Here is a 17,866-nt window from a genome sequence, read left to right as displayed (position 1 = left end):
TATTATAACTACAGAAAACCAACTTATTTCTGCATATCCATCTTGCATCCATTAGGCCTTCTGATGTCCCATTTTATATACGGACATTTCCCCAGGACTCTGAGGGCGTCAGGCATGTAGAACTCACACGGTGCCAAACCGTTCTGGAAATCTGCTGGATTAGTAAAGTATGTAGAGAAACTAGTTCGTTCCCTGCATACAGACAAAATCCGCTTTGAAAGAAGAACTCAGCAATAAACATTATTTCTGGACCTTAACTGTGCCTTGGCACTTTGGATCATCTCCCTTCAGGCAACTTGATTCAGCTGTACACGACTTCCCTCTCCTAGCACCCCACACTGCATTGTTTTATCCATCAGGAAAAGGGATCCTTGAGGGCCCAGTGGTGGGATTCTCCCACATTACTGGGGCTGGAATAGTGACGGTAATGCAAAACAACCCACAGGGGTGGTACCTACACTGTTGCTGTCTGTGTCATACAGATTTTAAAGGAACTTGGATGTATAAAACCACCTCCCTGTTTTTCCTCGTTGTTTGCTAGTAAAAGAAACGTGCTCAGGCAGTAATAAGCAAATAAGGTATTTTCAGGTCAATTACATATTGTAGACAGATTTTCATACATTTTCCTGCAATCATAAGAATGTTAAAGTGTTTCTGGTTAGAATTGCTTCTTGAAAAATTTAAGCACAACCATTTCACTGTGCTACGTTTTCAAACTGCTGTACATCTTTGCAAGCACTTCTGAAAACAGTGCCATAAATATGAATACAGGTAAGTAGTCTGCAGAGCCTTTTAACTCTTAGGGCAGAGCCACGCACCAGGCTTTCCTTGCCTTGCATACCAATACAACCCTCCTTGTAATCAGATTCTGTTTTTCCCCACCAGTGACTGATGCTGATGAGTTTTTCTACAACATTAATGTCATTACTCACCTTCATTCCTTTGTGGAAGCTACTGCAAATAAATAGTCCATATGTTACCACAGAAGAAAATATATTTCTGGGAGAAGTGCTAAAAGCTTAAGTTCTTTGCATGTGACCCCTTCATGCAAAGACAAGAACATTACAAAAATGTGCTGGCTATTTTGTCACAGAGCTGAACATGTCAGGAAGATCAGCTAATGAGAACTAGAAGGCCTTGACAATCTTCTCATAAATTTACTGGGAGATTGGCAGGCTGGAAAATACTGGTCCATTAATGGTGCTCTGCTAATTTTACTATGGACTGATTTCATTGTCAGATGACGTGGCTGTATAGAATGAAATATATACATGGTTAGATAGTTGGAAAAATACCAAATGACCAAGATCATGACAGTGTCTGTATACAAAATTATTTATTGGTGTAATTATGAGAAAATGTGATTTATTTTTTTTTTTAACTGAAGCATAACACACATCCCGGAGTGACAGAGCTACAGCCATTAGCTGATAGCAAAATACATATACTCATGGCAACAGAGGTGGTATATAACTGTATTCTTACTATAGTAATAAAATTTGTACAACATGTATGTATATGTGTGTAGACAAGCCCTGTAAGGACTCTTTTTCCAGCTCCCCTTTCATCTGGATGACATTACAGACACTTATATCAAGAGCAAGTGAATATATGATTTGTCAAGTCACAATTTTGATCTTGTCAATTAATGCCACAGTGACCATGGAAGATACAGACCACCAGAGAATCCAGGCTCCATGTCCCCTTTTACACCATTATCGACTTGAGACGCTACTTTAAAATTCATTTTAGTCTTTTAATTCTACAGTCTGTGGTCCCAAGTATTTAATCCAGAGGGTTGACTTTCAAAGCATCAACCTCCTATTAACATTCAGGGAGAATCAGCCTCTTGACAACTCTCATTTGAGCGCCTAAATGAAAATGAGGCATTTCTGTCTTCCCTACTGCTACCAGAAAAGGTGCTTGTCACTTCGGAAAATCAGATCACTTCTAGCCAGAAAGACTTTTCCCTTTCGGTGGAACAAATATGTTTAAATCCACAAGTCTAGACACCAAGACTTAAAAATTACGGCCTCTTGTCTTATCCTAGGAGCCATGGCACTCTAGAGCTCCAGAGATGTCTGCAGGGAGGCTATCACTTTAGAAATTGTTTAGCGGTCTGGGTACAGATGACAGATTGGGGAATCACTGCAGTCACCATAATTAACGTGACATTCTCCTACAAGGAGACATACTACTCTAAAAAGTTACAGGAAGGCTCATTTGGAAAATTAATCTGTAGAAAGATCAAAAACTTTGGGCTAACAAAATTAATTTTCAGGAAAGCCAGAAGAACGGTTTTGGGGAGGGAGACAGGACAAGTTGTTGGTTATTCAGACCATCAGTCATCAGTCCACAATGCAAAATTTCAAATTAGAAAGAGCACTGCTATTAAGCTCAGTCTAATGCTTATGCATATGCTAAACAAGACACCAGAAAGAGTAATGATAAATCATGGATCCATTAAATTCATGAGAATTAAATTTGGGAGGAGTTGGAAAAGGGAAATGGATGAGAAATACAGATTATTTTAAGTCACCTCGCATACAAAAATGATGATGGGTTTTCAGGAGAAACCATCCAAGTTGCACTGATTAGAAATTATTCCAGTGTGCTACTCTTTGGCCCTCCCGTCACATCCACGTGGCTGCAATGAACTTTAGGGCACATTTAAGGCCAAGCATCAGGTTCCCTGCACTGAACGAGGCTTTAACTGGTTTGCACGGCTGCTCCCCAGCTTTCAGGAGGCTGGTGGGACCAGCAATGGGGTACCAATGCTTTTACCCCAGAACTCAGAATCTGGAACAGGTAAGGAACCACCTATGTGTGCTCCTCAGATAGTCTCAATTTTGTAACACGTGGTGCTTTTTCAGGTTGTTCTCCAGCTGAGATATTCTAGGACAGGAGAGACAGTTCACACCTAACGAGCACCCGCATTTGCAGACCATAATGTGCCGCGATCTCCAAACAGATGAGTATGTTCCTTATAACATCAACGGAGGGAAAAAGAAGCTTTTGAAACAGATTTTGCATGCTGAAACACAAAAATCCAAGTCAGGTAAACCAGATCTCCCTGGAGGTCTTCAAAGGCTTTCACATCTCCCCACTGATTATGTGAGAAAGGTGTTCATTTACTTTAGATTTGGTTCATTAAATAACTGAAATTCAGGAGAGGTTGGTGCCTGGATTGGGCAGGCAGCTGCTGTTCAGCCCACGGCTGCTGTTTTTCTCTCTAGAAAAGCTCATCTATTAGCAGGAGCAGTCTTTGCCTGCCATTGCCCACCCTTCTGCTCACCTTGTTATCAAGAATTTATCATGATCAATGATGCCGACACAGCGCTGAGGAAGAAGCACGGTTTTTCTCTTCTGCTAAGGAAAGCAGCAGACTGCAATACTTTGCTTGCTGCTCAGTGTAAGGAGAGTTTCTTATCTGCTTCAGCATTTTTAGCCAGGTTTTGTCAAAATAAATAGCCCCCCCAATTTTTGTCCTCCCCTTCCCCTACTCTTCTTGTATGAACAATACAATTGCCCTCCTGATCAAATGCATTTGCGAAATGTATTGTTTCCCATAAAACCTCTCCAAATATCAGGCGAAATATCAACGCTCATGAGCCAAAACATATTTTGCCAAACCTCATTAGTTGGCCAGGGGAAGGTGAGTGGGAAAGGATATTCTTCTTAATGAAAAACACCATAATAATTTTTGAAAGTTTCAATTTTTCCTCTGATAGCTCTGCCCAGCATGTCACTGACCTTGTGCTAACTATAAATAAACACCTTTAACATTTCCACAGCTCAGGAACTTCTCTGAAGTGGAGATGTTAACTTTCTCTACATGTTTTTAACCTAACAACTAAAAATAAATGAGAAGGAATATACAGGGGTGGCTTTCTTTCACCTTGCTGCAGTTAAACTCCTCATTCCAGAGGGATGAAACCTTTTGCCATCATTATATTGACACCACTCTGGAATGAGAAAGCAAAAAATAGAACCTTGGAATTAATTTATGCAGTTTAATTGTGTATCCTTACTTCTCAAAAATAAATAATTAACCAGAACTTTTGATAGCAATTCTGAAAAATCCCAGAGAAGTCTGCAAACTTGTATTAATCCATGTTTCACATATAATTTTCCTAAAAAACCACAACCCTGCCAAATGCAGAAATGATTAGGTGGATGGCCACCAGGACATTCAATGTCTTGCAGAGAGATCGAGTGGGTGCTTTGGTCTGCACCAGAAAGACCCCAACCACATTACTGGGACGTGGATTATGAGTTTTAAAAAAATTGTTTCAGATTTGCTGTAGAATCAGCAGTGACTTGAAGATCATAATAAAACATTAGCTCTCCATTAAGAGCTATCAAAAGCAGTATGGTCTGAGCATGTGCTTCAGATAAAACACAAGGTGAAATAGTTTGGTAGAGATCATGTTTCCCTCAGTCAGGCTCTCAAGTGCTCATCTTAAGTAGGAAGGATTTCTACACACTTCTGGTATGGGAGGAAAACTGTGTTCATCATTGATTTCGGTGGGTTAGGGTCAGGCAGGTGCTGTCTTCTGTTCCCCCTGTGCTCTACATGACAAAGATACGCAGAGCGCAGTGGACTGGTCTTCTAAGTTCCAGCGGTGGGGTGACTGTGTATGAGAATGAGACAACTTTATTCTGCTTCTGAGATGGCCTCATAGTTGAAGATAAAAACAGAATATATTTGGCACAGTCCCTATTTTCGAATGGTCTGGATTTATCAGAAATTTCAAGAGGTGGCATATGAAGTAAGCATATGCCTACTGTTTTAAGTCAGAACATGACTCTGGGTGGCTAAACAAGGGTGCCTAGTAGAATTTTTGTACTTTGGGTATCCTACCCAGCCTCCTGCTGTCGTTCCAGAGGATCCTGGGTCTCCTGTAGCATATCTGCCAACCCTGTGTGGATGTTTCAGCTAGTTTAGGGCAACTCAAACAGTATTAGAGCCTCTGTTTAAGCAGTGAAATCCCAGCCTCCCCTGCCAGCAGTAATACATACGCACATATGCACATACACAATGCTTCCACTATTAAAGCAGTATGTCATTAATTAAAAGCAGGTCACAAACAGCAACTCAACCATGTTTTGCTCAGTCTTGGAATGGTTGTTTATTCCAAAGTCACGAAGCTTCCTGTAAAGTAAATACCTTGAGAGTACAGTGCCATAATTACATGATGAATAAATGTATGGTGCTTTGTCAAATACAATAAGAGACATAAACTCACGTTAGGGCATCCTGCTAATATAACAGAATGTAAAAATAACATCTGAACAGCAACAGAACTCAGCAGCCAAATACTTTACTTGTCAGGATTGCCATTAAGATAAAATAGCTAATTCAGTGTAGTGTTTTTGGAAAGAAGCATCCTTTCCACACTGCAACCAGGATTTTGCAATTTAACTAAACAAATATGAAATGAAGGAATCTTTGCCAGGCAAACCCATAAAACTCTTTTCAGGTGTGGCAGTCCCCATTTTGCAGGTAGGCAAAAAGAACATGGGATTTTATAAAGAAGCTTAATGCAGTTGGGTATCAAAACCCCAGTGAACTTGAATTCTTCATGTCACCCTGAAAATCCTAAGCAGAGTGACTGGTTTGTAGGGAAACTCCGGAAGACCATAGGATAAAGCCTAGTATTTCTCCCAGTCTGAACCTTTTTTTAGCCAATGGTTTGCATCTACCCGCACAACACTGTAATATTAAGAAAGGGACACTATAGGAAAAGATTTCTGCACATGACCCAGGAAAAAGAGAAGAAAAAACCCCAAAGGACTCAGGAAAAAGCAAGAGAAGAAAAAGAAAATCCCAAAGCTTTTTTTATAATCAATTTTCTAGCTCTGCCTTATTATACAGCTAGCTGGTAAAACCTTTGCTTCATTTGATGGGAACTAACAGAGTCGAAAAGCTTACTGCTTACTCTTTGAAGGTTTACGAGGCATGCAGTTACAATAGTGACCTATTTAAATCCTTTCAGCCAGTGAAATATAATTCCTCTGTTGTGTTGGGGGGCAGCAAGCTGAAGCTACAAAATGGGCTGTTTCATATGACAAAAGTGTGACTTGTTATGGGCACAAACCCAGTAAGTACTGTTCTTTTTCTAAAAGTCAAGCCTGGAGGAAAAAATTAAAAACGGAAGTTCAAGACCAAATTCTGCTTTCTGTTCCACTTGGAAACTAAGCAGCCATTTCTCTTCAAAGAATTGTACCACATCCTGATCTATAAAAACATAAGAAGAGATTGAAATTACATTAATGTAAACAGGCATCTCTGAAAAGAACATTGCGTACTCAAAATTGTGGACATTTATGCTAGTACTTTCCAAAATGGTTATCTTGCACATTGTATAGAGATAAAAACGTAAATGCCACCTTCCTTTTTAATACATTATTTCAGCTCTAGTGGAAAAAATATATAATTACAGAATTGGAAATTTAGAACAAATTTTATGGCCTCTCTCTCGGGACAGGAAAGAGTGAAGGAAGAATGTGGTCTGTAGTGAAAAAGTCAAGACCTGCAACTACAGAAAAAACAGGGCATTAATTTTTTCTATCACATTATGCATGTTAACTGGAAATAACTACTTCCAAGGCTTATTTCTCAGAAGAAAAATCGGAAAGTTGAACTTAGTTTATTGCTTTTTCCAGATTTTAGGGATGGCAACAATTTCGTCTGGGGTTCGCATCTTCTTTCGTGAGACTAGATTTTGATTAATTATTTTCTGTCTGTGCAGCACTCCGGTTCAAAGAAGTCCTTTGACTAGTGGGATCACAGGCTAAGGTCTTTTCAGGATACCCACGCTCGTACCAGTGTGCCCAGTTCTTGGACATTTACCATGTCAAATTCTCACATGGCCTATGAGTCCCACATAACCATCTAAAGCGAGATAAAAATCGATCATTTGCCTTCTCCCTTTCTGAAATAATTCCTAACTCGATATCCTCATCACTTCAGAAAACCATTATGAAGTAAGGTAAGCTGTGGCTAAAGAAAGCTAAATGCCCAACAAGCCCCCTGCCCTCAGTACACACAGCTCTCACCCGAGGGCTGGTGTGCGCCCAAGAGCCCATCGAGCCTCCAGCGGCCGGCTCAGCCTTTGGGCTCAAGTTCTGGAGCGACCCAAGTCTAGATCTGCCGCAGACATTGCCTTGAAGGTTCAGCTGACAGTGCAGACATGGTCCTAGAGAGATGCTTTGCTTTAAAAGAAAGATTTTTCACTTGTCGAAGCTCAGACTGTGGTAGTATTGCTTAGTTTGAACAGTACTTTTCACTGATGAAAGTTGGAAAGAAAAAAACCTGAAGAATGCTTTGCCATTAGAAAACAATATTTTTTTCCAGCTGGTTTCCACTCTCCTTCTAAGCGTCTTGGAGGAATTTTTTTAAAACAGACATGTTTTGGACATGCTAAAGATGTTCGCCCAAGTAAAAAGATGTTTGGGGTTTTTTTTGTTCTGCTTTTTTGATCTGAAATGAAAATATATTTAAACAATGTAAAACCATAGAACATGAAAAAATCCCATATGCACATTACGGAACTAATACAGCTGGTCCAGTCAAAATATCTTTTCGGACATTAGTTTGAGGAAAAATGTCAGAATTATGACTTTTCTCCTCAGCCATCACAGACCAAGGGAACCATTTCTTACCCAAATGTGCTTCATCAAATGTGCCCTTGCAAGGCACATTAGAAGGAACACAGGGAGAGAAAAACTCAGTGGGATTTAGGGTTTCACAACCCGGCACGTATGCGCTAAGGCTACTTGTTTCAGAAAAAGCTAACTAATAAGCCCAGAGCTTCATCGACAGAGGAATCCTGGAAGAGGGTCTTGGTCACATCTGAAGCTCAGTGAAAGCTCTGCCCTCCTGCAGTTGCAGCAGCATCAGTGCCTCCTTCTCAAAGATGCAGAGCAGAACATATGTGTTGGGAGTTGTCTGCTTAACAGCACAATCCTTCTTCTTTCCCTTTATAAACAATGAGCTCTCAAGCTCCCTGAAGCAAAGAAACCAGGCGAGGAAATATTTAATCAGTGAAAGGAGGAATTTATATGCAGTTGATAAACTAGGGGCTGTAAGGAAATAGAGAATGTAGTTGAAAAAAGCAACCCTTTCCATCACTGCCCGCTGTCCTGCAATGCCTACGTGCGAAAGCAGAAATGGGACTTAATTTCAGTGATGGCCACAAAAGATCTGACTTTCACAAAACCAAATCCTGGATTCTCATTCAGAAGATGACATAATCTTTGCTATTATGAGTTTTCCCCAATTTGTACACAGCTGTCCTTGTGGCACTGCCCCTCCTCTCATTCTAAAAAGCATCTCCAGGAGTAGGATGCTGCAACCCATCAGTACACTAAAGCTCATCAAAGTGACTACAAACCCCCTGTTGGTTTGGGTGCATTAGGAGCGTTATAAAGGCTGATGCATGCCGATTAAAATTGAGGACCTCTGCATTTCCCAAATTGGCATTTTCCTGAGTTAAGGGAAGCAGAGGGTGGGAGAAACCTCTTGGCACAACATGTGCTGTGGAGGGAGAGAGCGCAGAAAAGAAGGGCTATGTGACGCATGGATGAGGCTGTTTCCAGTGAACCAAGGGTTAAAGCACATCTCCGAATAAAGGCTGAGGGTATATAGAAAGGATGAGATGGATCTGAAAGCTCAGCTCCCACTAATCTTCCACGGAGAGGGAGCAGACTGAGATTAATGAAAGCACCAATGCATCCAGCTCCAGGAGACAATGATACTTCACTATCAGGTGGAGACCTTTTGCCAAGTTGCATCTCAGCCATGTTTTTAAGCTCTGCTTGGGGACACTATGTTTTTCTCAAAAAGCGTATATCAAACAGTTACAAGTACTTAAGCAATCAGAAAGAATAATGCCGTAGGTGAATCTTCACATTGTTATCAAATATTTTTTAACAGTTATTTATGTTGTTCTGACACAATAAAGGAAAAACGCAGCACTTGTATCTTCTCTGCAGAGATTTTGCCATTTATTCCTCATCAACACTAGTGCAAGTATGGGCAGCTTATATTCAGTTGTCAGTGGAAGCTGGCGTTCACCATCCTCATCTTTCATGCTTTCAGGCATCTAACGCCTAATGAGGTACAGTAACATACCCTGCTCCCCAGTTCCTGAACAACACGCTTCTACAAAGCTACAGAAATACCAAGGGTATGTCCATACCCTCAGCTAACCACACAACTGAGACCGCACTCCAGAGTCAGACCAGCTCGTTGTCTACACAATTCACCCTGGGATATGACAGGTCTGAGCTCCAAGCTGGAAAGTGCACGCAGGTGGCTCACCCGGCTGCATTTAAACCTGCTTTCATCTCACGTTGCAGACTTAATCCGAGAGCCCTCGACTTTCCCCGATGCCAAAGTGTACCTTTAGGATAGGCTCTGACTCAGCATCATTCAGACGTGATGGCCAGTGTTGTGACATGGCCCGCTTCTGACTACAGACAATGTATCACTGCTCTATTTCTCCTTAAAACAGTTGTTTTGTTCTTTGCCTTAAACCTCGCCTCTTCCCAGCAGCTTGCAGAGTTTCTGTAAAGCATTCCTAACCACGCTGCACTGAGTGCATCTCAGGACACAGTCCACTCTATACGCTCTCTGGTATTTTGCATTTCTCTCGGATTATTAAAGGGAGAAGAAAAGGTTCAGAGGCGTTATTTATTCAATTCAGAAGCAACCCGTTATCACTGTGTTACATTTCTAACATGCAAACACCACTATACAGCACCAGGAGAGAATCTGTTATCCCTGAAAAAGAAATGACATGCTTTTTTGAAATTGAAAGAAATGCCCTGCTGTCGATGAATATATTCTTGGTTACAGCACAAGGAGGAAGTTTTCCCTTTTCCTCCCCCACCTCTCATCCAAATTTCTTCCCCAGGGTTGTAGAGTATGAGATGAGCAACACGACCTTGCAATGACAGAATTTTAATGTGTGACTGGTGCACCAAAAGCAATGCAGCAGCGTCTCTCTTCTCAGTGTTGCTATGTACACTAGACATTTATGTAACACTGCTTCTCATCCTCAAGGCTGTCCTCACCTAGGGTCAGCAGCAACGAACACAGAATTTATTTAGTCAACTGCCAAAGCTACTTACAGCTAGCACAGACAACTACACGCTTCAGTATTTTGGTGAAAAGAAGTTAACAGGTAAAGCCATTCCCAACCCCAAAGCTGCAAAACAGAAGTAGATGTTTTTTTGAAACAGGTTAACTAGAAAGAGTCAATGGTGGACTTATTGCAAACAAATTGCTTATTTCCAAGGTGTTTACTAAAATATACTAGTTCTCTTATGTGCTCTACCACCAAGTTGTGCACAGAAATGCAATGTCTTTGCACATATTAGTTCCCAAATCCCACGGAGACTTTGTATCCACATCCAGAAAAAGGGGCTTGCTTGTAATTTCTAGAATTGAGGAGCCAGGAAAAATGTCTCACTCCTTCCCCTTTGCTCCCAGGTTCAAAATATTTCACCCTGTTCATTGCTGGCATTCATCACGCTCTCCTGCCCTTCTTGGTTTGCTCCTCAGTTGACAGCAGTTGAAGCTTCAGGAGCTACTCTTGGCTTCCCCCTCCTGGTGTAACAGTACAGATCATTAGGAAGAAAGTGCAGATTTTGGACTGTGGGATAGACAGGCTTTGCCCGGAAGGAGCAGACAGCATGTAAATATTTTTGTAAGGTCTGACATTCTCAGAAATCCAAGGGCTTTTTAAGAGGCAATCTATAATTGGGATGGGTGGCTTTCTCCAGCTTTCTCTCCGTGCCCTGTACTAATGGGACAGATCCACTGCTGTTAGTACAGTGCCAGCAGCTGCCTCTTACAAATATGATCTTTCTAGAAAACATAACACTTCAGGCTCGGCAAACCTTGAGTGTCCACTGCAAGCATGGAGATATTCATAACCTCAGAGAAAGTGCACAGCATTCCACGGTACCGAAACAGATCCCTCTTACAACATGGGTAATACAACTAGCAGGATACTAAACCTTCACAAATACTCCTCCAGCGCTTTAAGGAGCAGCATTTGTTGCTCAAAACTTTTGTGCAAGAGCATTCATTATACATGTCAGTCCAGCAGAGGACTCGGGGTTCAACCCTAAAAGATGCTGGCTAATTAATCTACTGCATCTACAAAGGAAATTCCAGAGTTTCTGGGATTTGCTATGCTTAGAAGTGGCACTAACATATCAGGCTCTTTATGGGAATGAATAGTGTCATTTCAGCTCCATGCATTTCACCAGTGCATCACTATAGTGGCCTTAATGAACTACACCGGTAGCAGAGAGGATGCAATCCCCAAATCACTGCTCACAGTTGAGTCATCAGATGTATTATATATATCCCTGAAAAATGTACATGCATTGCAGAAAAGCTCAGTTCAGCACAGGCACCAGTGGCATTTTGATTAAACCTTGCTGTTAAATCCTCTTTGTTAAAACAATAAAAAACAGTTTTATTTGTGAGGGGTGGGAAATCTGCAGACAAATTAGATGCATAATCCAGAGAAGAACAGATTCAGCTTGTCTTAAATCATGCTGGTGTGTTTATGAAATGATTGCCAAGCTGAAGTGAAAATTAATCTCCCTAGAAGCCCTTTTATTTTTTAAAAAAGTAAACATTGCATTTTAGTAACTATGTCTCTTCTCTGACTTACAGGGCTTGAACTGCTACAGGCAATGACTAGTTCGACTCCTGCCTGCTTCTCTAAGCAATGTCTTGTAGTTTGAAACTATAACCTGGTGCGTTAGTGTTGCATAGAGGCTTTTCTCTTAGGCTGCTGTTCTAAAAGCAAATGTCTTACCAAACCATTACTTTTCTGCTCTGTTAGGCCGTTATAGCTGAATTACTGTTCCCAACACGGCTGGTCTGCCACTCATATTATCATCTGCCCCTTCTCAGCCAGCTCCAAATCACTTTCTCACTCACGCGCTAGAAGTATTAGAAGCAAAGGGACGACTCTGCACTTGCTTGCACTGGCTGCAAAGTGTGCTCACAGGTTACTCCTTGCTTATATCAGACTGTGCACAGATGCAAGTATATGTAGTACTTCTCTCACCTGCAAGGCACATCTGCTAACAAGAGAGGTGAAGATCTGCAACCAAAGAAAACGATGGGGATTCAGTGCTGAGGGAGTAAGTCCACGATCGGGATGCAGTGGAAGCTGAATGTGTGCAGTGCTTTCATACACATATTCACATCGGGCTTGTGTGGGCAGGAGTCTTCAAACAGAGAGAGGGTTGGGTTTATCTCTTTTCCCTTTACAGCAACTGTTCTCTAGTCTGTTGTGGCAAAACAATCAGCGTTTTGCAGAAAAACGGATTTGGCTTAAACTTTCTATCCTAAGCAGTGCAGTCACCAGCTAGGTGTTTGGGCTACGCACTGGTGTCCTCTCCCCAGCCCAGGTCCAAGGCTGGACGTTGTGATCTCTCATACTCCTTTCAGTCCTGTCTCCTAGAAAAGCAGATAAAAGACCAGGGAAGAAATCACATGATATTAGAACCATATGCTGAAACAGGGAAGCGTTGCTCCAAATCAGGGCTGGAATAACCATCGTGGAGGGACAGGCTGTCCTGCAGACTTCAGAGGTGAAGGTCACTCCTCATCAGCCCTTCCCATGCTCCATCAGGGCTTGCTCTGCAGTCCTTTGCTATGGCAGTGAACATTTACTCACACAAGTAATCTCAGTGCCATGGGAATAGGATTTCTCCGGTAAATCTGATTAATCCAGCTGTTAGCTGTGTAAAGCCCCGAGTCTCACACTGCTGTATGAGGGCTGGATTCTCATTGCAGGGGAAGGGCTTGGTTTCCACCATGGCATGAAAACATTCTTAGGCTAAAGAAAAGTCCTGAAACATTTATCATGAATATAACACAAAGCTCCTGCTGAGCAAACACCGAGGGGTCTGCAGTTTTGTGACAGACTGAGCGAGAAGTGGCAGAAGACATGGGGGGATCCTTCCCCTGCCAGCAGGACACTTATGACAGACTGACTTACAGGACTCAGTTTAAAGAGTAAAGATGTTCAATTACGTAAATCCGGTTGATCTGAAAATGTGGAATTAAGTGCTGTCAGCCTTCACTTACTTTTCTGGCATGGAGTTGTATTTTCACATACACTTGGCTCACAGATAAAAAAGCTATGGAGCTTAAAAGAGGGCTCGGCTCAGTTTTGCAAGCTGGCGACACACTCAGAAGCAGCAAGGACAATGCAGCCTGTAGAAAGACCATGTTTATCATAACGTCTGCCACTCCTGAAGCCAAGTCACAGTCGCTAACCCTTAAACTTTTCGCTCCTCTAAAAAGCATAGCTCAAGGAAAAGGAAAAAAAGCAACTGAGGCTTTTAGCCTTTCCCCAAACTCTTCCTCACCTGGTCTAGCAATTAGTCATATCAGCAATAGAAAGGTTTACACAAAATAAAACACGAATACAGTTGCACAGCAATTAGACAGATCTTTTCACTGCAGGTGCACTGAAGTGATCCTCAAACATTAATTAAGCCTCACAACACTCCAGAAAGGTCGACAGTCCCAAGCCTGTTTTACAAGTGGTCAGCTGAGGTTGGTACAGGACGAAGGCAGAAAGAGGAGTCCCTGGCTCTGCTTATTCTTGCCCTGACAGCACTGCCTAATGTAACAACAGGCATTTAATATGCCTACACGCTGCATCAGCTCCTGCTACAATGCAGAACAAGAGCGCAGTACTAATATTACTATTTTAATTATAAAGCGCTACCTATATAGGAGCTGAGCCAGAACATATAATCTGTTTTAGCACAGAGCTAACTACTAAACTAGCTGCTCATTATATGGTAATGGAACCAATATCTATCAGAGAGGAGATGTGAAACCACAAAAAACACCGTGATTAGATGACTCTAAACCATATTTAAAAAACATTAGATACTAGATCCTAAAACAAGTGGAAAAAGATCACTGTCTGGTTGTGGTTAATAGATGCAGTCATGATTTTAATCATGCTTTAAGCTAACTGCCAGCAAACAAAAAAGCCTGCAGTATCAGCAATATCCAATATCTATGCATTTTGCCATCAGTGTTATGTTTATAATTAAACCCATGCAGGCAGTATTAGAAGTAAATCTTAATGATTAAAAAGGATCTAATCCTTTGCTGCATACCTTCAGTTTTACAGTGATGGATGAATGAGATCCAATGGGAAAATAATGATCCTTCCAGCCTCAAAAAAAAAAAAAGAAAATCAGTAGCTGCATTGTAGGCTTCCACCTCACACTGCATTTCTATTTTGGCTTCTCTCCTCTAGGCTACTTTGAGAATTCTCATCAGTAGGAATACGTCCAACTCTGGCTCTTTCCTTCCACCCTGAATTACAAATTGGGCAAAGCCAGAGGTAAAACCTTCAGTGCAAACTCCAGACACTGAGGAACATGTCCCCACGTGCCTTCGCTGTTGCAGCCCTGCCCTGCTGCTCCACTGAGGGCAACTCCTGAGCAGAAGCTGCCAAGGCACAGACTAAACTCATTTTCACTAGTTACACATACAACACGCCTATACACCACTTACTAGAAAAATGCTTCCCTCTGAACACTGACACTGATACTTGTAGACCCCTGTACAGAGTTTGTGTTGTGAGCTGAAAGTTAGTGTCTTTCCTACCAGAATAAAAAAGGTCTTCATTGGAAAGATGTAAACCAAATCAAATGCACTGTGCTAAATACAGGTGAAGCACAGACATGAGAGATGCTGAGCTATCTTACGCTGGGGTGTGCTGCAAATGCCACGGGGTATTGCTCCCAAGCTTCTGCTGGAGAATAAGGAGCAGGTTTTCAGCATGTGCAAAGTGATGCTGCTCTACTAAGATGCACTAGAACGATGCCTATTTATGCCAGCTAACTGTCTGACTCCTGTGTAAATTCTCTCATCTCAGCAAAATAAGGAAAAGGTGGTAAAGAAGACACAAAGGAAGTTGGATTGGCTATTGGATGGAGGAAAGAAAAGTTGTTCCTCAGAACCAAAAAGTTATAAAGAGCCTGTTTCAACCTCTAGCCTTTCCATGGCAACTACGAGCAGAGTGGAAAACAGCTGTGGGGAGGAGAAGGGAAGGAAAGCTTAAATTTGGATGTTTCAGATCCTCCCCTTTGGAACACACTGAAACCATACCGCGGCTCCTGCAAGGTTCCTATCTGCACACATGATGCAAAGAGGCACAGTAATGAGGGCTTCATTCTTACTCTGCTGTAGATCTGGCCCGATCCTGCTTTCAGTGACATCAGTGCAAACAAGTGTGTCTCTAGGGAAGGTACTCAAAGGATCACAGTCAGCCAAACATACTCTGGGACCTCTAAAATTGGATTTCAACCCACTGCGTTGTAAAATAATCAGTAAGAGCATCTGAATGCTTAAGAATTTGACATTCAGGGCATGTGAGTGCAGAGTGAGTGCAACTTCCACGTTGAACATGTAGTATAATAAAACATCATATCCTGTTTGCTCCCGTTAATCGCTTTTCTTGCTCCATCTTTCTGGCTGCATAAATCACACTTATTTTGCAAACTCACTGAATGCTGAATCGATGCAAGACAGAGAGTTCTCCCCATACAGCCATTTGCTTGCCAAAAGGCTGTGATTTACATCACAGTGGAGTCTGCCCACAGGTGCTACGCAGTTGTGCTCACTTTTCCATAGGTTAACTTACATCTTTCCCCATATTCCACCCTCCCATTCAGGGTGGAAATACTCACATCCATTACAGAAGTAGACTAGCGAGAGCAACACTCTACATTTTTAAATACAGAATCCCAATTCTGCAGTATATAAAATCTTTAATATGGAGTGTTTCCACCCCAAAGCCATGAGATTTGTATACCAACAAAAGCAATAGTCTTTGTAATACACAATGTTTTATCATTTGGATTAACCTGGGTTTTGGTTTACTGATCCAGCTTCAGAGGACTGAAGTGGAAGAAGTTCAAACATTCCACAGATTCTTCTTCCATCAGCTTTTAAAGCAATTGTGTCTCTCCCCAGCTTCTGTACTTTCTAATTAACAGAATCAACTCCAAAGAATCACTGCCGCCACAAATACTGTGCAAGTGCATTTGGGTTTGAACATAAACACTTATTATTTGTTGGTATACTGCTGCATCCATCATTTTCCAAAGTCTTAAATAATCATAAATAAGAAAATATGTGCTATTCTTTGGTACATTTCTGTCTGCTTAAAACACAGCTGAACTTTTAAGTTGTACAAACAAAAAATTGCACTTTTATCTTCTAGAGAGTCTTGCTATTCCAACAGACTTTCAGCTGAAGGATTCTTTATTATACTCAAACCTTGTCCCATAGGAGTTGCTGCTGTTGCTCAGTTTATGAAGTATCTTAGAGATTTTGCTTGGTCCACAACAGAAAACTCCAATGGTCTTCCTGTTAAAAAAAAAAAAAAAAGAAAAAAGTTATGACACTGCAAATAAACAGTAACTTCTAATGATAGACAGAATTGGATCCTGGCCTCACTGTATTATATGTAAGCCAACTATGTGTAGATTTTAAGGTGGGAACAGCTCACTAGCTCATGGAGTTAGTATTACTGAAGCCACCAGATCTCTCCCAAGTATCCCCACAACAAGCCTTATTACTTACTTGACTAAGACAACTCTTAGAAAAAAGCGCCTCATCTTAGTCTCAAGATACCAAGTGATGAAAAATTCCTACTTCCCACTCTAATTTCTTCCACAATTTATCACTTTTTTTGTTAAAAATGTGTCTCACCATAATGACTTCATTAGTGTAACTCGTGATTTACACCAGCAGGAGATCTAGTCACAAATGGTGATTCATTACACTAATGAAACCAGAGCACTACTAACCCCTGATTATTTCTGGCAGCAGCAGAGTAATTTTACCGCTTTAGTTTCATATTAGCATGCAATCTTTCTTTAAACAGCTGTATCGGAAATTCTTATGAAACGCTAAACACAGAATATGATCCTTGTTCATCATCCACAGCTACCAGCCCAAGTTCATTAGTTAACCTGACTTTTTCATTCACACCACTCCGCTGACAACAGCTCTTTGCTCTCTGTTCACCTTAAGCACAGGCTGCCAAGTCAGACTCGCAGTCATACAGCATTTAAGGGCTCAGAACAGTAGCCAGCATCAGAACAGGACACATCCACAACAGCGGGACTGAGCCATTCATGATATTCATCATCTCCCTTTTTTTGAAAGATGAGGAGAAGGGAAATGAAGGAGAAGGGAAAGAGGATGCAGTGCTGCCTCTTCTATATCATGAAAAAAAAAAATTTCTTCACCTTCCTGCTGAAATTGTGCCACTACAGAGAAAGATCTTAAAGATTTACTGAGATGGAGAGAGAGCACCCAAGAGGGAACATGGCTTTAACTATTGTGATCTACGGCACTCACCAAGAGGCTGGAGACTTGAGTTCTGGTCCCTGCCTCCAGGACTGTTTCAGTATTTTATCCAGTAACTATGTAACAGAAAAAATTCTGGCACACGCAGGATAATCAAAAGCACAGCTTAAAGCTGCCGGTGTATGTGTTTGGTGGGAGAAGGGAACTAATGCATATAAGAAGAAATCTTTGATGCATACCGTCAAGTGTATGTGCCTGATGTTGGGCAGCACTTGAATAGCATGGCAGTCCACGCTGTATCAGCGTACAACAACACTGGCGTGGTACAACTGAGGACTCAAACATTAAAAAGCATCACAAAGTTATGCAGGTAACCGCAATGGTGTTCTTGTGCGGGCACCTTACAACGATGACTTTAATTGCCTTCAACTGCATCATCTCTCATAACAATCCATGGCAAATATTCATAACTTG

At 41.5% G+C, this 17,866-nt stretch overlaps 1 protein-coding gene across 5 annotated transcripts in view; it reads right to left on the bottom strand.

Moving 5' to 3' along the window:
* Window positions 1-1,295: 1,295 nt before the first annotated feature.
* Window positions 1,296-17,866, bottom strand: part of NOX4 (NADPH oxidase 4) — a 120,730-nt gene continuing 104,159 nt past the window's right edge. For all 5 annotated transcript variants that reach the window (XM_075050119.1, XM_075050117.1, XM_075050118.1 and 2 more), the window contains one exon: window positions 1,296-16,444. In XM_075050119.1, the coding sequence (XP_074906220.1) occupies window positions 16,324-16,444 (121 nt within the window). In that variant the 3' untranslated portion in view covers window positions 1,296-16,323. The remainder of the gene's footprint in view (window positions 16,445-17,866) is intronic.

The sequence above is a fragment of the Buteo buteo genome, chromosome 18 (genome assembly GCF_964188355.1).
Source record: "Buteo buteo chromosome 18, bButBut1.hap1.1, whole genome shotgun sequence".
Lineage (NCBI taxonomy): Eukaryota > Metazoa > Chordata > Aves > Accipitriformes > Accipitridae > Buteo > Buteo buteo.
This window is presented reverse-complemented; position numbering and strand designations above follow the sequence as displayed.